This window comes from Oxyura jamaicensis, chromosome 12 (genome assembly GCF_011077185.1).
Source record: "Oxyura jamaicensis isolate SHBP4307 breed ruddy duck chromosome 12, BPBGC_Ojam_1.0, whole genome shotgun sequence".
Classification (NCBI taxonomy): Eukaryota; Metazoa; Chordata; class Aves; order Anseriformes; family Anatidae; genus Oxyura; species Oxyura jamaicensis.
Window position 1 is genome coordinate 10,427,655 of NC_048904.1, and position 19,482 is coordinate 10,447,136.

Here is a 19,482-nt window from a genome sequence, read left to right on the forward strand (position 1 = left end):
GGAGGCATCAAAATCCAGGTTGCACAGGTAACTGCAATACTGGCATTTTCTAACTCCAACTCCTTGTTTCCCCATCTAAACAACACTTAGCGTAGGAGAATTCTATACATAATTATCTAGATTGCAATAATACAGTCAGGAGTCAGGACCCCATTGAGCTGGCATTATACAAGCATACAAAAGATGGCCAGCTTGAAATCCACAGGGGAACTTTCAACCTTTCCAAGTGCTGCCACTCCTAATGTGACTCAGTGACAGAACGTGGGGGTATTCTACAGAGTTTTTATGGCTCTTTAGCTACCTTATTCAGAAGGTTTCATGCTAACTCGTTGGCCATCTTGAACATAATTGCTTCATGTGCCAGTGCAGATGATTGTCCTTTTGAGGTTTGTACCCACTAACTTTAGGCCTTCCTCACACTGCTGAGGAAAAAAATGATGGCATAGTGTTTCCTATGGAAACAGTGAAGAATCATAACCAAAACCATTCTGAGGTCACAATTTCCATCAGGTGTGGCACAAGAACACACCTGTTAGAGCTGCCATCCAGGTGTTTTCAGGAAGCAGCTTCTTCAGACAGCAGCAAATGAAGGGAAGGTGAGTTGTGAACTAAAGGATGAAAATCATTCCAAAATAGAGCAGCTCTAAGTTTAGAGTTCATTATACAAGTAAAAGCCAATTATCAGTGTAATGTGAAGGACACATGATCTGGTGATACCATAGGGACATTCCTGAGCAACAGTGAACCTGACGCAACATTTAGTAGTAGTGCATAGTGCATCTGTACTACTGCTTTCTCCTAGAAAGGAGATAGGGGTAGCAGCTGCTCTATAGCAGGAGAAGTGTGCATGTTTTGAGAGACTCTGCATTTTAAAAATGAGTAGCAATACTGGAGATTTAGATAGTCAAGTACAGCTGGAAGATGGAAGACTTAAAAGGAGAAAGGCGGCCATGGGACTGGGATTATTTCACATCACCAGATCTGGAGTTCTAGTCTTTGCACCTCAGCTCCCTAACCAGAGTACTCATTAAATACACAAGGTTTTTCAACACTGGAAATGAAAAGCATGTAAGTAAACAGAGCTAGCTACCACAGCTACAGACAGATCAATAGTGCCTTAATCTTCAACAAATACGCTCAAGGTCTTTAATGTACATAACATACATTAAGATCCTGATCTCAGTAGCTCTCAGTGTATATCAAGGAGAATTCTGCATAGGGTTGGACCAGTTCAGTGCAGATCAGAAACGTCCTTAATTTTTCATGCTTTGAGGAAAAAAAAAACAAAAAAACAAAGGACAAACAGAACACCATTCATATTGACATTAGGAGTCAGCAGTCCAAAGGGCTAGATCAGCTCTGTTGTTCCAGGGCATGCCAGTGCCACCTCATAGAGTTATTCAGTCAAGTCAGGCTGCATGCAGTGAAACTGATTTCAAATACACAAAGAATTTTAGACTCATTTGAGTACCTGCTCCATGAAATCCTCCACAGAGGTACAGCTTCCCTTCCACTGAGCCTGCACAGGTGGAGTTTGTTCGTAAGGAGAGGAGGGGAGAAGGCATAGGAGGTCCATCCCTCCAGAAGTCTCCATCAGGATTATAAATCTCCACTGCATCAAGACAGTTCCGTGTCTGCCCCCTGTCACGACCAAGGCATCCAATTCCTCCTGCAGAAAAAGAATACATAGGTCAAATATAGCAGTCCCAGGTTCTGCTGAAAAATACATGGCTGGTTGCATCATCTTTTGTTTACATGTCCTCATATCCCTTTCTTTTTTCCTTTCCCTTTTGCAGCTCCAAATGCTCATTAGAAAGTAAACTTTCAGCAGAAGCCATCACACATCATCTACAGACATCCAAGCAAGATCCTTTCTGAGGGCTGGTAACAAAGGAAGGACAAGAAGCATGTCTTCAAAAGGCAAAGGTATTCTGTTTTCTGCATATGTAGTAGAAATTGTCATAATTACTTGTTTTGTGTGCTGGGAAAATCACTATCATTAAATCACGGTGGATCAAAAATTATTTTCCAATTACTTTTATTGTATTTGATACTCCCTTGCTAACCAACAATCGTTTGGATTTGTCTCTCGGAAGAGAAAGCTTATACTCATTTCTGAATGGAAGTAAACTTCTAAAACCAGAACCATTCAATATGCAGGAGTACCAGTGGGGTCATTTGTGACAAGCCTGAGTTTTGAGAGGTTAATTACGATGCCTGAAGTCAGCATGCAGGATTGAAAGAGATCCCAGCTTTCTTTTGCTGGAACACTCTGCAACAGGCTGCAGGCACACGCAAGATCTCAGTGCACAGTGCAAACACTGTACACTGAAAGCACAGAGTAAATATCGCCTTCCCAAATCTTTTCCAGTGATCAAATCCAGATTTTGAATTCACAGCCTTCGGTTCTCCGGTTTTAATATGCTGACGTACCCTCGCAGGTTTTCCATCTGTGCCAATGGACACAATACCCTGTAATGAGCACTGATGGCATGCTAAAGCAGTTCTTTTGTGCGTGTGGTGTGTGCAACCACTTTTAAATACAAAATGGCTGCAATATGCATGCAATTTCCACATGAAGGGCTAGCTTTCCAGATACTCTTATAGGATTGTTTCATTGTTCACATCCAAAATGGATGGCATGACATGTAATTATGCCCTTGCATAATTGCAAAGGGAAATGACTGCAAGTGCAACCTGTGCAAGGTTGGTGAAGCTGCCTTTAAATGTATTACCCTGCCAGTGCTAAGATTGTCTGTTGGAGAAATGAGCCCCTAGTGCTCAGTTTTACTTGCACATGGTTTTCCATCTACCTCTTCATATGGACTGTGCTATATTTTCCAACATTCTGAACACTCTCCAAAGATATTTCCAAGAGAACACAAGTGGGGACCATAGTTCTCCAACTTTGTACCCAATATATTCCTGATCAGCATTTCAGAGTCAAGATAATTTATGCCTGCATCAGAGCAACAAAATGAGAACCAAATTCAGTGTCCTTTACCACCAGCTGCAAGTTTTCCTCCAGCTGAACTTGCAGTGCTTGATTCAATCCAATATTTGAATTTTTCAGGCACTGGTGTGTACATATAGTGCTTACTTCAACATCTACTGTCAGCAACTCTGTTTGGTAGATGCCAGCTTTATTTAACTATCAGTGAAAAGCTAACAACTAAGGTCTAAGTGAATCAAGCCTCAGAGGAGGAACCCAAGAGAGCAGGGGAGTGATTTGGCTAGTCACATCCAAAAAGGACTTGTATACATCATCATGCCGAGCCACTCTCATAGATCAGTCTGAGCTATTCCTTAGGACTACCTGGAAACAAGAGAGTTTCAAACAAGTTTCAAAATTCAAACATTCACTTATCATATTGTTCCTAATGTCGGGAACATTGTCCTCATCCATGCAGTATTCTTCACTGCTCCTTAATGGCTTTTAAGAGATGTCCCGCAGTAAGGCCAGGACACCATTCCCCTAAATTTAATCAAGGAAAGTTGCAAGGGCTAATCAGATGAGGTTTTCACATAAGGCCATTTAATTGATAGCTTACCAGTCTTTCTGACTCTATAGCATCCTTTGGTAGAATCACAGACTGCAACATGCAAGACAATCTGCTAATAGGATATGTACAGTCTGTGGAGTACAGTGCAGCACTGATGCCCAAGAAAGTTTTCACTGGTACCCAGTAATATTAAAGGTCCCCACAGGCTAATCTGATCTGTTTGAGAGGCAGCTTCACGATGCCAAAGACTGCTGCTGGTTTTCAAGCTAGTTTTAAAATTGCACAGGTGGTACTGGTACTACACTGAAGAACGGACACTCACCCACAGGAAAAGTCTTCATCTGAGGAATGAAAGAGCTTCTTGTTCAGAGGAATGAATGATAACAGTTAGGTCATGCATGTGGCATATCAGGCTCAAATAATTGAATAGCATTTTTGATTGTCTCAACATTTCATGGGGGCCAATGCCCCAAGTGCCCTAGAACTTTTCTAGAAACATAATTGCTGTTTATTTCTTAGCACATTGTTATTGTCACTGCCAAGTTCAGTAACTGTGGGGCATGGTAACTTTAGAAATAAGAGAAATAATGAGGTACAGCACAGTCAGTGACTTTTGCAAAAAGTCACAACCACCACCAGTTAATGAAGACATTCAGCTGCCAACTCAGGGCATCAGCCTCCGAGCATTTTCCCTGCATAGTTTTTAGAGAGGTAATATTTAGTGGCCTATTGGATTATCTTTTCAAATGTTTGAGAGGTACCACATTTTTAAGCATTTAAAAAGCCTTCATTAGGCAATTTAGGAAACTTAAGTTTGACCTCCTTTAATCCTCTAAAAACCTGATACAGTCCTGAAGGTACAAGATATCTCCAATTTACATCCTTAGCCATTTCAGTTAGATCCAATTTCATGTTCAATTTACAGCAAGGACAAAGCTAAGTTCTCAGCAAATAGAAAATGAGAAGGAAAAATCAGAGAAAAATAAAGTTTAATTTTCAAACTTAAAAAAAAAAAGTCAAACTCAGAAGAATTACAACCTTCTCTTGAAGCAATGTTAATTCTGAAATATTGCTAACAAAGGAATGTGAGGATATTAGATTCCACCAGCACTGCTTTGCCTTTCCCAGATGTGGTAGTTCAGCAATACTCCTGTGAGACAGCAGTCTTTCCTCTGCAGACACTGATGTCTCAGGCCTCATCCCCAATAACTGAATGCACAAATCAGCAAGAAAATTCCTCAAAGTGAAATCAAACCACATCTGCAAACAAGTGGAGGCATCTCACGTTAACCAGGCTATCCATCACCTACAATGTGTGTTCCATGCAAGACTTCAAATGGGCAGAAAAAAATAAACTTGCTGTGTCAGGCAATACATGCTGCTTTATGCTCGGTCACTCAGCCCCAGATCATCCCGTCCTGCTGCCTTCTTCATTCAGATTTATGAAGCCATTAGGAGCACAAGTGGAGACATATGGAATTGCAGTTAAGACCAGGGAGGCTGAACTGAACAAATAAGTTTATGTTTGGTCCCTACAGGGGCCTCTACATGAGGTGGAGGTACCCTTAAAGAGGATAAGGGCAAGCAGTAGTAAGGACAGAGGGCTTTAGGTCGCCTGGGGGAGGCTTTGTGACAAGAGGCCTGGCAGCAGCATCGAGACAGTGGGGGCCATTTCTGTGTGTTTGGAATTCTGTCCATGTGATTGTACCTTAAACCAGCCCATGCTGTGGTCACAGCCTCCCAGGAGTCCCAATAGGCATACCAAAAGTCAGCAAGTGCTACTGCCATGCCTACGGACTGGGGGGGATGCTGGGGAGGGTGCATCAGTAACCCACGCTCACCTCTCACCACAGAGCAGGTGAATTCAACACCACCTGGCTTAGTTCCCCACATAGAGCCCAATTACACGTCCTTTGTGCAGGGAGAGATGGATTCCTCACCGGGAGATCTGAACATTTCTGTCATTTTCACATTCATCACACAAGAGGATTTAATCCCAGAACTCAGTCCTCCCCCACCCACCCCTTACAAATACACCCTTTCAACATGTTAGGCTTTTTACATTATTCACTTTCCCTAGGAGATATTTCAGATGCCACTGAAGGACTAAAAAAAAAAAAAAAAAAAAAAAGCCAGTGAAGCCACCTTTGTGTTCCCAAACCCATTAATGCTTGAGAGCTTTCCATATCACGCTTGGATGATTCTGCAATCAAACATACTTTCAAGGGCACTCTGTAAGCAGTGGTTATAATGGACTTTAAATTTAACATGAAGCACCATTAGTAAAATAAATATACAAATAAAATACCTGATCTTTATTAAGAAATCATGACAGAAAAGACAAGCATTTGATGAAGAAGGCAAAGCAGGGGTAGGTGATGTGATTAGCACGTCCCTAGAATTTCAGTAAGGTGCAGTTTTGTGCCTTGCAGTACCCACACACTGTTTGTAGCTGGCTGAAGGCAAAGCATTTTGCCTCACTTAAGGTCAGCTGCCTCCCTCTTGTCCCATTCTCATCTGAGAAGGCTGCATGCAATTTGAATCACATCAGTTCTAATAACAGAACACCCTCCCAGTACATGAGGAGGAATGGCTGTCAGGGCTGTGAGATAGTGGAGAGTCACTACTAATAATTATCTCTGTGGATGCAAATGAAATAAATACCTTAGACACATCTACCTATATCTATAAGAGCAAGACTGACACGTGGTTAAGTTCCCAGAAAGAGGGAACACTCCTGTCTACAGTACCTAATGATTTCACCCATGTCACTAGAATTGGCACACGTAAAAGCAGGCACCCACAGTGAGCTCCTATACAGCTGAATTTGCCTGACTCCAACCCAGACAAGTTTTCTTTCCCAAGATAGCTGCCCAGATCCAATCCTAGATTGTTTGGGGCACATACAGGACAGCTTACTTAAGTGGCACCTGCACGGGGGTTGGTGGTCTAGGTAGGACCAAAAAGAACTTACATAAATTCATTGAGAGGGGCAGGGAGCTGGGGACCTCTGAACGTTGGAGTTCACACTATTTAATTTGGCTCCCCTACTTAGAGGGGGCTTAAATTAGACATTCCTCAGACACAGCAGCTTATCAGAGCAACAAGAGCAGGGGTATTCCCAAGGGGAAGGTGTCCCAGACAATAAGCTCACCAGCAGGGAACAGCTCAACAACCCCAGAAGCAGGCAGTTGCAGAGGGTCCCCCCAACAGCCCAGCAGTCATCAGGCAAGGAGAAGATGATGAGAAGGGGCTGAAACCCCAGCTCTGGGCTTAAATGATGCTCGTGGACCTATGGGCAGAGAGGGTGAGGTGAAGGCCCCAGGTGAGGCTGGTCAGGGTGATGAAGACCTCAGGGCGCTGCCACTGGAGTTCTTTGCCATATAATTATTCCTCAGATGACAATATTGAGTAATATTTATTGTTACTAGCATCTCTGTGCATTTCTATCAAAGGAACGTAGGAAATGTGTAAAAAAAACAGTAATTCTCCAACAAGCAAGTCAAATCTAAGCTCACACTCTCCTTTTCCTCCTGTAAAATAATTCACTATTAAATTGATCTCTGAAAAGCACAATGGATTTAATAGCGCTAATCTCTTATGTTACATTTCCCTTCATTACTCTTTAACAGCACTCAAGCTGAGAGTCTTAGCACTTATGCTGCTCTCTCACTCTGCAGAGCAGGGCTGCATAGCTGGTTTCATGGAGAAATAAGGGAGCAATAAAGCTAGCCCTGGCAGGCACTTCCAAAGATGAGAAGCACTGTCATTCTTTACTAACGCAGAGCAAAGCAGATGATGTAATGCAGTTTGTAGAAGACACAAGGGCAGAAGATTGATTAGAATCAGGGCTGAAAAACAAAACAAAACAAAAAAACAACAGACAATTGTCTTCCTAAACATGGTCAACACTTCGGTTTCAGCTCCTTTAATGCCTTGTTCTCATTTCCTTTGATAATTCTTAAGTGAGTAGGGAATATTTCTCGTCTCATACATCAGACCAAATTTTGCTTTTTTCATTCCTCCCTGACTACAGGCACTTCAGAGACTCTGGCACAGGTACAGCAGAGCAGAATCAGGCCCATAATCTGCTGCTTGTCAGAAGTCCAAAGCATATTTATAAATAGACATGTTTATTTTAGAAGAAGGTGTTATTCAAGTGCATGGTTAATACTCAAGCATGAAAGCTAAAACGTCTCCTTCCAGTCACTCCTACACAAGCTTTCCTTTCCAGGGAGACCCCAAAGTACATATTCCAATCACTATTTTGTGATTAAAACCTACAGTATTTAATTGAACCTCATTTAATTGCTTAAAACATTTAAAAGAAGCTCTCGGCAAGAACTCAAAGGAAAAAAAAGTTTTAAGGAGATGGGGTGCCAGGCTAAAGAAGATAAACAAAAATTCTTTGATTCCTAAATCTTTGTTAATAGGATTTCTCATTTAAGTCCTTCTATATTTCTTATTTATAAAGCAGGAATTACATAACATAAAAGCGACACATCGTTAAAGCTGCCGTGGTGATACAATATTTTTTACCAGTGACCTGTATTTCAGAGACAGTTGTTCTACTGAGTACATTTTATTATAAGCTGATGAACATGGAATTCAAATGGATTAATTCAGATAAATCTTCCTAATTATCCATTGGCTGCAATGAGTTTTCAGAGTCTTAGCAGCAAAGGATATTTTTTTAAGCAAGAGATTAAAATGCATGACCTTAAATAGAGCCCTCCCATTTGGTTTTCTTCCAAAAGTATCTCAATTGCCTCTGTCATTAAGAACACAATACTGCTCTTTCTTGGGCTTCCCAATGAATATAGTTATGTTCCTGGGAAAATATGGAGAGAAAGAGCTAAGACCAGTCAAATGGGATGAATAGGAGAAAGGATTTTGAGCCTTAGGAGATGCTGTTCATTTACTTTTAAGGTTTATGTACATGATATAAATAGCATAAGATTCTCCAGGAACATTACACAACAAACAGACAATTATATTGCTGGGTTGCTGATTAAGACACGTGATACAGATTCCTGAACAATGCTATTACTCAGACAAAAAACTCTAATCTATTTCTCATTTTCCTTCCATCAGTGTGACTCTAGAATAATTCCATTTAAGTCATTAGGGTTTTACACGCTGGAGCTGGCAATTAGGCTGGGAAGGGTTTTTGGACAGTGACTGTGTACTCTATGTTCTGTGCCAACAGGACTTTCCAAAAATTAACACTTCAAAGGCTAAGCATCACATTCTGATCTGGGCTGGGAAAAAATTAGTCTGACACAACACAATTGAAATCAGCAGACTACTTACTACAGATTTACACCTACATGGATGAGAGCTAGCATTATGTTCGTATACCAAGGAGGCTGTCCCTGTGTGTCATTCACAGCTAGTGTTCCTGCTATGATTTTTGCTTCATATTTATGATAAACTTGGATTCATACATCATAGACATTAGACAGGATTAACACTTTATGCAGTGATTTTTCATGTATGCTCTAAAGTCCCACCTAATCCTGAATGTGCTGAGACCTGTACAAACTGTACAGGAAGACAGAGATCCTGCCTGAAAGAGCTGACAAACTTACTTAGTTTAAAAATATGTGCCAAGAGTTGCTTGAAATAAGTCATAACTACATGCAGCACTACTTTATGTACCCAGCTAAAGCTATATATTTTTTTGTTGTTGTTGTTACTTTTTTTACTTCTTGGAAGCAAGGCTTGGTTCTTGCAAGATGATATATTGCATTTCCATGTTTCCCCTTGCCTCCTTTCCCTCCTTCCTCTGCCCTCAGCAGATCTTCTTAGGTGGGAGCAGACTGCAGGAAGCCCATGGAGATGGTGTCTTCACTGAGTGTCCCATGCCTGAACTGCAGAAGTAGGGATATTCGGAGGGAAGGAGATTACTGAACTCTTCCACACAACTCTTAAAACTTTTTGTCAAACTACTCTTTTGAAAGCAAAAAATGAAAAGTTTAATTTAACAAATGACAAAGTGAAAGATACGGGCTTTCCAAAAAAAAATGCACTGCATTCTGTTGGATGGAAGAGCATGATTTACTGAATTTTATCAGAATCCACAAATAATGTTGGTTTTGTCCAGAACATCCATATTCTCTTTTTCCCTGTGCCTTTCCTTCATGGCACTGGGCATGTTACTTAGCTTCCCACTGTTCACCTGTGAAATGATGCTAACAAGGTTTCTCTACCCGTCTTTTAAAACTCATTATTATTTATAGCACACACCAGTACTCCAAAGAAAAGCAGTTTAAAAAGCAAAGTATCTTTGTTATGTTAATCCAGAGCACTAAACATTCACTTAATTTAATCTACATGAATTAAGGAAGGAAGAAATTATGTAGGGAAAAAATAGATCCTGAAAAATACTATCCATTCAGTCCAACATACGCTGTCCTACAGTACCTAGCAAAGGGTGAGATATTTCACTTCACGGAAGCAAATTGCTGGAAAAAAGACAAAGTCATGGTGCTATCTGTTAAAAATCTGTTTCCTCTTACCCAGGACATAAATCTCACTGTTGACCACGGCAGCGCTGAAGCGGTATTTGGAGTACTTCATTGGTGCGCGCTCTGTCCATTTGTCTTGGCCTGGGTCGTACTGAAACGTTCTGTTACTTAATCGATCCGGCTCATCGTCAGGCAGATCCATCTGTATGAAATATGACAGCCATATAATAATACAACATTTGGAGCCCTCCGCACATGCCTGCATGCAATTAATCACAGCAGACAGCTGAGCAGATAAATAACATAAACACATCAATTACAGCTGCGAAGTGATGCACACACACTACGGCTTAACAGCACCCATGACTTGCGGCTGGGAGTGCGTTGTAGAAGGAAAATGAATAAGAGTGCATTTATATTCTGTAGCAGTAAAGGTGAGGATTTGTGCAATAACAATGCATCCATGGGCCCAATTCTAGCAGAACGAACCTCTTACAAGGCTTCTGTGAACTCCTAATGATAATAGAAGGAAAACCTTGCTATATTTTTTTCTCTCTGCTAAAGGCTGATTTTCTACTTCCACTCTTATTCAGACTATACCGTGAGTCCCAGAGTGGTACTTAGCTGGCCATGCTCAGGCCTATTTATATACATAGCTTAGCCTCAAGTCATATGTACATTTATTTAGTCAGCCTAGCCAGAGTAAAGTTGTTCAACTGTGGTAACTTCTCCTTCAACACTTTAATGACAAGCTCCTAACACCCTGCTATAGTTTTGCTGCCACAATATTCTTTTTATACTCACTACAACTCATCTTGTTCTTCCTAATCTTCTTCTCCCTTCTCTCCCCCTCTAGTATAACACAGGAAGCTCAGATTATGTTTTATGGGTACATCACTTTGGATGTAAGCTGTAGGCTGTATGGAGAGGATCTGAAATATTTCAGGATGAAAGGTTTCACTTGGAGAGGAGGAGGGAGCTACTCTCTTTGCTCATAAAGTTGGTATACGTGTTCTTTCTTTGCTTGCTATTTTACTTTCCAAAAAGACCTTTCCAGCACTGATATAATGGACAAAATATTAGAAAACAAATTAAATGTAGACATACATAACCCCTTGGTTACTGCATTCAAGTGCCTGGGAGAATCCTTTTTCTCCATGATAGGCGTGAAATACTGATTTATTCACTGAGAGGGGGGTAACTGCATATTTTCAATACAGAATAAGCATGCACTTAAGAGCAGACACCATCTGACATGCTCTAAATTCACATCCTACTTCATTTTCTTTGTGGTGGTGTGCACATGAACCACCTCAGAGCACATGCTGTGCTCTTCATGCACAGAAAACATAACATCCAGCACCCATTCTCTCTGTCCCATGACTCTGTCCCTCTCAGGCTTCCAATTTAAGAGCCCCCAGCTACCCCAGCTTGATCCCCTTGCACTTCAATGAGGATAGACCCATGCTGAAATGGAACTGGTGCTGCAGTGAATCAAGCTGTTGCCTTCCAAGCTGTCCCTTCGTGTCCTGGCTTGACTTTGTCTTGCATTGTTCCCCCTGCAAAGTCTGAGTGGGAAGGGAACATGTATTTATCTGTGTCCCGTAACAGACACACGCATTCACAGCACTCTATCAGTGCTGTGTGGTTAGTGTTTGTTAGGGACTGACGGGACATTCAGTGCTGCCTGAGCACAAAGGTGGCCCCTTGCCTGCAGCACAGCTGGGGCGATGGCATCCACCACCACCTGCCTGGCAGGTGAGAGCAAGGAGACGATGGATACCATAGGGATGAGCACCCTCTGCAGCACTGAAGAAGGACAAAGCTGGTTTTTGACTTCTACATTTATTTTGTTATATCTTGCAGTTGCAATTGTTTAGTTTTCTTGTTTGTTTTCTATGGACAGATTGTTTCTACAGCAAGTATGTTCTCACAATTCATTTCTCTAAATAGCAAGGTGTTCTCGCTCAGCTGTTTTAGCATCAGAAATGCACTCTGATCTTTCTGTTGCCTTCTTTGGGGACTTCTGCACTCAAATTATCCAGAGAGGTGGAAATTCTGTTTGCTGAATAAATCTTGCTTAAGCACTTTAACCAGTGAATTATTCCAAGGGATCACAAACTAACGAGATGTGATGACAGACTGAAAATATTGTAGCTGGCAGTAGTGATTACAGGTGTTCTACATCATTGTCAAGTAAATGTGGGGCTCTTTCTTGAATACCCAAAATTAAACTGCACTGAGCAGTAAATAAGAATAGGCTACAGTCTTAAAAAAAGATCTTTTCACACTGGGAGCAAGTAGAGAGAGCGAGCACTGTTTCTGACATCCATCTGCCTCATGGCATAATTCTGTATGTTCACTGTACCACTGAAAATGGTAGTTGTGGTCTTGTTGAAAATTCCCATTAAAACTTCACATGGCCAAGCAATGCAACTGAAACCAAAAAAAATAGACTGATTACAGGAATCTCTTTTCCAGAGAATGCTTTACCTTTTCATTTAAAATGTAATAAAAACTAAATAAATGAACATTACTCAAAAAGTTTCCTGAGAAATTGAGGAAACTTTGAGGAAACTTTTAAAATGAACTTTAAATTTCAGATGTAAATCTGGCCTTGAATTTTACCGGTATATATGTTTTCTGAAGATGGGGCTTAGTTAAGGGTCTCTGTGTTATATAAACACCATTATTTACTGATAGTTTTAAAATTTAGAGGACAGTGTATAAGGAGAAGAAAGGCTGAAATTAATTGATTTTTCATAGCCTGCCATGACAAAATATGCCAAATGAATATCATCCTAATTATGTCAAGTTTTTCACAAATATAAGGTGTTTAACCCAGTAGTTACTTAAACTATGTTCAACTCGTTGACACAAGATATATATTAAACTTGCTCACTGTGCACACCTCCATGAAAGAACTACCCTTCCTGAAGTGGTTATTTACAGTAAGGATGGCTCAATATGGATATTATTCCCCTTTACCCTGTTTGGTTTTCCTACAAAGATATGGAAAGAATGCAAGCAATTTATTCTCCTATGCAAGAAGCACCATAAAATTACACATCATATAAAGGAAATATAGCTCTGCTTGTTAATACATAAATAAAGCAACATAACTGGCACTTTTCTTAACCTGTGGTGTCCAGCCACCCAGCACGTACAGCTTATTCTTCATTGTCACTACCACATGGCAGGCTAATGGTACTGGCAGAGGTGCTGTGCTTCTCCAGGTACCTTGCTCCATGGAATACTTCTCCACACAGTTGGTGACCTGGTATTGATTTTTCATTTTCATTTGCCCTCCGATTACATAGAGATCATTATGGACAGTACCCAATGCGTAGAGTTCACGGAGCTGAGCGGTGCACAGGCTGTGCCAAAACTGGTTTCCTCGCTGGTGGTATCTGTAGGGAAATCCAAAACTGTAAATGCCCTGGCTCATTGATGTCCCATCAGCTTGTTTCAAATATTATCCCCTTCAATCTCCAATGTTTATTCAGTGATATGATGACAAGAGGAGCTTTCTCCTTCACAGACATGTAGAACTGAGCCCAATATTTGCAAGATCAAGCATCTTTAGTATTAGGGATCCTAAATTTAAGCATCCTTTTAAAGATGTTTGACCCTAGTCAAGGTAAGGAGTCCCTTATTTCCGCATGTGCTGTTCAATCACCATTTCCACTGACATTGACAGGAAGAGTGAGAGTTCAGCACTGCTGAAAATAAGGCCACTTTGTCTGTATTGGTAGGGATTTATTTCCTTAAATTTAGATACCTATGTTTGAAAATGTTATTTTTTAATTTTATCTTTAATCCAGAAAAGCTCTGGTTTTCTTTTAAATGGGCTCACCTGAAAAAGACATGGTTAAATTAGAATCTACTTTAAATTATTGATCATTATCTTTTCATCTCTGAGCTTTCATCAATATGACATTTTTAGCGAAGAGTGGTATCTCTGGCCGACTGGACTCCTCAGGATATTTGCTTGACTCATTTACCCCCACTAATGACAATGAAGAGAGAATCCTAGGAAAATGTTGAGATTTAAGTTGGGAGAATGTAAAATCCATGTACATTGAAGAAGAATCTAATCAAGCTTAGTTACACAGGGATACCACTACAGTAAACCCTCCTCCTTCCAGGAGAAAAAGCACGAGGACTTGGTTGTATATATATAATTCATTGTACCATGAAGATCAATTGTGACAAATTGTTTAGAGTAGCCAAAATCTCCAGGAAAACGTTCAGGTAATGAACAGTTTGTCTAATGGTCTTTTCGTGATCCAAGAAATATAAACTTGATTTAAAATTTATAAATCTCAGGGAATTTTTTTGTCAGAGGGTACACACCTATAAATTTCGATGTTCCTGTTTTTTTGTCTAGACATTTTGGCGGCGCTGGCCTCTCCTGCCACAATAATATCATTATTCTCAGTGACAACACCAGTGCAAACACTTCCTAAACCCTCGCCGTACTTTGGAGAGGAAATGAAGTAAGTCTTTTTTGTTGCAGGAGCATAACAAAAACTGGCATCTGCGTAGCTCCCATGCCTTGACCTAATGCCAAGGGAATTGTTGCCGATGCAGAGTAAGAGATCGGTCGTCTCCATGCCGTATCGCAGGCTGAGAGAAGGATGGCTGACTAGCCTGATGGTTTTCAATGCTTCCTCAAACATATCATTGCATTCCGAATTGCACAGGATCATGGTGTTCCTTTTGCGGGCTTCCATGAGAAAGGATGGGCTGACAAGCACCAGTCTCACTTGCTTCAGGAGCTCAATTAGGTACTCTACCCGTGACTTTCTGCTATGGTTTACCCATCTAATGACAAGGTCCAGAATGCTCTCCTCCCTGGAAACGTTCAGGTCATCTGATTTTATGAGAGACAACAGCTGCTGGACTTCAATCTCTAATATTTCTTCCTGTAAGCTCACCTCAGCAAAGTGCTGATACAGGTATTTCTTCGCCTGATCACATAAATCTTCCGCCCCAATGTGATTTGCGAAGTAGTAGATGCCCACGCAGTTGGAAGCATCCATGTGGTCCATCATGTACTTCTGACACACACTGCAAACCTCTTCCATCTGCATGAAATACGCAGCCAGGGCAACAGTCTGCACGTTCTGGTTAGTGAGGTGCAAATCCGCGCTGTACATGTAGTGCAGTAGTACGGACACGCTCTCTGCAGAGATGTCATACAGCACCACTTCTCTTTGGGTGCACTCAGCCAAGCCACAGGTAAACATGGCTTTGAAATAAGGACTGAAGGCAGCCAGTACCACCTTATGGCAGGGGAATTTCTCACCTTCTGCAACTAGCACCACATCAACTATCTCAGTTGATTCCTTCATTCTCTTTACTTGTTCCAACAAAGTCAAGCTATGGTGCTGCTTTCTTTTCTCCTCAGTCTTACGATCCATGGTTGATCTCAAAACTCTCTCCTTTTCAAATCTCCTTGGAATCCAGGACCTTCATCAGGAATCTTTCTGGAGTTAGAAGAATAGCACTGTTATTCAAAAAATTCTTGAGCAAATGAATATTGCTGTTCATATCTAAAGATAAGTTGTTCCGCAGTGCGTGACATAAATCAACAGCACGCGAAAAATAAGTTAAATTATGGTAAGAATTCATGCTCAAGATCTCCAGGACAAAAATAAATAAATAATCAGTACTCCAAATTATCTTTAATATTCAAAGCGCCCCCCTTAGTCTCTCGGATATCCAAGTTTTCATGTATTCTCACATGCAGCTGACAGAAATTAGCCCACTGGTTAGATGCTGAAAGTACCATTCATTTTCAACATCCCCCTTCAGGTTCAACAGGAGAATGGAGCAGTGCCTTTTCAGTTTAGCTCCTCTCAAATCAGGAGTTTTGCCTGAACTGAGACTTTAAGAAAGGCTGTTACAAGACTAAGAAGCCAGAACTTTAGACTTTTCTCATACTTTTTACAGTCATCTACACTGTTGCAAAGTGGGTGGGAAATAAAATCACTATAGTGCAACCTAGTTCAGTGGCATTTTACAAGGGCAGAATGATTTTGATTCAAATGCCCTGTGCTTACACCCTTGCAAAGCTGCCTCATCGCTCCCTGCCTTACTGGTGGCTTCCTCCCCAGGCTTGGAGACAAGAAAGAACCTTGGTCAAGAAGGTGTTGTGGGCAGAGAGCTTCCACACCTGAAACATGGGAGAATAATGGACTGGAAGCTATTTGGTTTAAATAACTGGCCAGGTTCGTTACTCTTCCACCTCAAGGTGTAAGTCACTTGTTTCTGCAGAGCTGCCACTGGCTTGCCTTGGGATAAATAAAGGATCAGTAAACAGGGACCAGCTTTCCAGCTGTTCGTCTGCCTTTCAGTGGGATGCTGAAGTGCTGTGCATTCACTGAGTTTGTGTTTCACTTACTGTAAACCCAAATGGGATTTTAATTGAATTGTAATTATTTACATACTCCCTCTATTTTTATTTACTGGGGAAAACAGAAGGAAGTTCACAGTCCCCTTTCTGTCAGAGATTTGGGGCCCTTTAGTGAACCTCATGAGCTTTCAGATTAGCTGGCTGCAGAGTACAGTGGTAAAGCTGTCAGTGGGAGAATAATGCGAACCCATCACTTGAGGGAGAGCAGTCCTTAGCAGGTTTTGGCTCTAATGTGGTAATGAGACAGTTCTGTGGCAGAAATGCGTTAAGGAATCATGTCATGAATCACTGCCCCACAGACATGTCCTAAAGCCATGGTATAACCATGTTTGAAACACATTTGTAACATGGTATGAATCGCTTAATGGGACCACTCAGACGAGTAACATTCCTCACCAGCTTAAATGTTTGCAGGATCAGGATTGCATACGACAGGTTGAACTGGCTTTCTCAAATCCTGAAAGCACAAAGATTAGTCTTAGTTTTATTAAAGACATATGCATCAACGTAAATATATATATATATATTATATGAAATTCTTTGAAGTCTACCTCTCAAGCAGTCCCTTTTTTTTTCTACAGACCTAGGCAGGCTGAATTTTTTAAAATATTGTAGTTATTTCCTAGGTGAAAAGGAAATCTGCAGCTATATTATCAGTCTCAGACCTAGTATTTTAGCTGTTCAGTTGTTTTTGGAAGTAGTGATCATTCTGTTTTATCAAATTAAATAAATTCCTCACATTAAATGCTAAATTAAAAGCCAGGCATGCTTGACGACTAGCATTTCCTTGATTTTATCTTTTCTTTCCATATTCCAAATTTGGAACTAGAAGCAACGCATCTGAGAAATGAATCTGGGTTATTACCAGACTTAAAAAATGGTTTTGGAAGACAAAATACTAACTTTATAGTTTGAACGTGGGCCAAGCTCTCAGCTCTTCTTATGGTACTCTTTAAAATCAATCAAAGACAATAAGTTTAGTACAAAAATAGAGCTGGTATCTCCAAAATGTAGGGTTTTTTTTATTTTTTCTAACAGTCAATGAAGCCTTTTTTGAAACATAAACTGTTCTATTTTTAATCCTTTGTGGTAATCAGATGACCAAATTGTTGTTTTCCCCTCTTCCTGTTTTATTATTTTGCAGTGTTTGATTTTCACTGTATTTTGATAAAAGAACTACACCATATCTCACAGATCATGTGTCATGAGCACACATATCTCAAACTGATGAGCTGTAGTGTTTTAACCAGGCAGTTAATTCTACAACTCAGTGGAAGAGTTAACTACAGACAAGACTCCGATCACATTTAGCAATCTGAACTAACGAAGCTTTTTCCTCCAAACTGATCAAGTTCTCTCCTTTCTCTTTTGTGATGCCATAACTTCACACATCCTCCAGCTTCTCTGTAATGGACAAAATGTGCATTTCTAATGTGAAGAACAAGGAAGATGATTAATCATCACCATCTTTTCCAGACTTTTATACATATCAGGAAGAAGCAGCGTGTAGAACTGAGTTATAATTTCACTTCCTTTGCTGGTCAACTTTAAATTTTCTTTCACCATTAATTCAGCTTTCTTAAGAGCAACACTGTCTTTGATTACATGGTTTAGCAGATTTACAGCTTCTGTGTGCTCATTTAACAGTGATTTGGGTATCTGGCACAACATGTTTACAGCCTTTTTCTCCTCACTTCCTCCAGTAAGGCATTAGCAAAAGGAGTCTTAAAGCACAGGGTAGCTCGCACCATTTGTGTATTACTTCAGGCACAGCTTATGTAAGTCAGAAAGCCTGCACCCATCATCCAGGTGATGGCAGGTATTGCATTTGGTAGGGGGTGCTCTCCTCTACCACCCATGAAGCTGCTGGAGGAAGCAGAGCCTGAGCATCCTCCTCATGCAGCCTGCGTGTGGTTACTGATGTGCCTCCCCTCTCCTGGGGCTGACCCATGCCCACCGCCTCCTCCCTGGGCTGAGTGCTGCAAGGAGCCTCCACCCTGCGTGGGAGTCTCATTTCTCCATCCTACAGCTGAGGAAACTGGAGCTAAAAGGTTAAAAAGAAACCAGGATTAAAACCCAGGGGTGAAATCCTTTCATTAACCAGAATTTCATCCCCCTGCATTAGCTGCAAACTTGTCACTCCCTTCCTGGCTTTTAGCAGTGTTTAGGTGAGGTCACTGGAAATACATTAATATTCTCCCATATATCACTGGAAAGACTATTAAAGGGTAATAATGAAACAGTGCTGCTTTTGTAACCCTCTGGGTTACAGAGCAAAGAGATGGTACATTGATATTAAAAGAAAGGATAAATGTGATACAAATATAATTTGCAGTGAGACACTATACTGAGATTGTGCCAGAGGCTGAGTTGTCATTATAAAACCCCCAGTGCAAGGCTCAGATCCTTTGTAATAGCACCAGGAGCTAAAAACAGAGTTATTGCCTTCTTCAGAGTTTTTGGATATTTCTTTCTTCTATTCTGAAAAAAAAAAAAAAAAAAGATTCAGGTGCAAATCTTCATTTAATGTTACTTTACTGCAGAGTCACGCTGTTAATTTTCCTCCACTTCTGGCTGCCACTTTTATTTTCATGTTAGTCTAATTTTGCCTTTTTTTTTTTTTTTTAACCTTTATGTCATGAACCTTGTAAAGAGCCATATATAATTTAATGCAGGAGCTACAGCATGCGTTTTGCAAGGCAGTAGGGTGCTGCATGAGCAGTTTAAAACATAAATAAGTACACTGCTGTGAGCTCCGCTCTACAGCTTTTATGAGGCCATCAGACTATAAATAAACGCTGTCCTCGATTCTCAGTTACACTGCAGCCTCTTCGAACTGCCCCAGTGCAAGGGGACTGTAAACCAGATGGAAGTGTCTCATCAGGAATTTCCCTTAACCTCTGAAAAAATGCTACCTTGTAATTAGAGACATTATTTTGTCTGTGGTTTGGTCTGGGACATAGATTTTCCTTGCCTCTCCCTCTGTGCCCAGGAATCTGCTTGTCCCTGTGCCGTGGCAGGAGGGTGGGAGCTGCAGGACCCAGACCAGGAGAGGTCACAGCGCCCGGCATGGGGCACTCCTGCCTCC

At 40.9% G+C, this 19,482-nt stretch overlaps 2 protein-coding genes across 4 annotated transcripts in view; one reads left to right on the forward strand and one right to left on the reverse strand.

The window, feature by feature from the left end:
- Positions 1-19,482, reverse strand: part of KBTBD12 (kelch repeat and BTB domain containing 12) — a 38,400-nt gene that overhangs the window by 14,843 nt on the left and 4,075 nt on the right. Inside the window, exons 2-7 of one of the 3 annotated variants that reach the window (XM_035337684.1) lie at positions 17,720-17,798; positions 16,791-16,851; positions 14,330-15,465; positions 13,113-13,383; positions 10,025-10,175; positions 1,472-1,669 (exon numbers count right to left, since the gene is read on the reverse strand). In XM_035337684.1, the coding sequence (XP_035193575.1) occupies positions 1,472-1,669; positions 10,025-10,175; positions 13,113-13,383; positions 14,330-15,399 (1,690 nt within the window). In that variant the 5' untranslated portion in view covers positions 15,400-15,465; positions 16,791-16,851; positions 17,720-17,798. Of the gene's footprint in view, positions 1-1,471; positions 1,670-10,024; positions 10,176-13,112; positions 13,384-14,329; positions 15,466-16,790; positions 16,852-17,719; positions 17,823-19,482 lie in introns of all 3 variants that reach the window. The other 2 variants (XM_035337685.1, XM_035337683.1) reach the window with 2 other exon arrangements.
- MGLL (monoglyceride lipase) overlaps positions 1,797-19,482 on the forward strand; it is a 96,705-nt gene continuing 79,019 nt past the window's right edge. Inside the window, exon 1 of the mRNA XM_035337687.1 lies at positions 1,797-1,926. Within this exon, the coding sequence (XP_035193578.1) occupies positions 1,908-1,926 (19 nt within the window). The 5' untranslated portion in view covers positions 1,797-1,907. The remainder of the gene's footprint in view (positions 1,927-19,482) is intronic.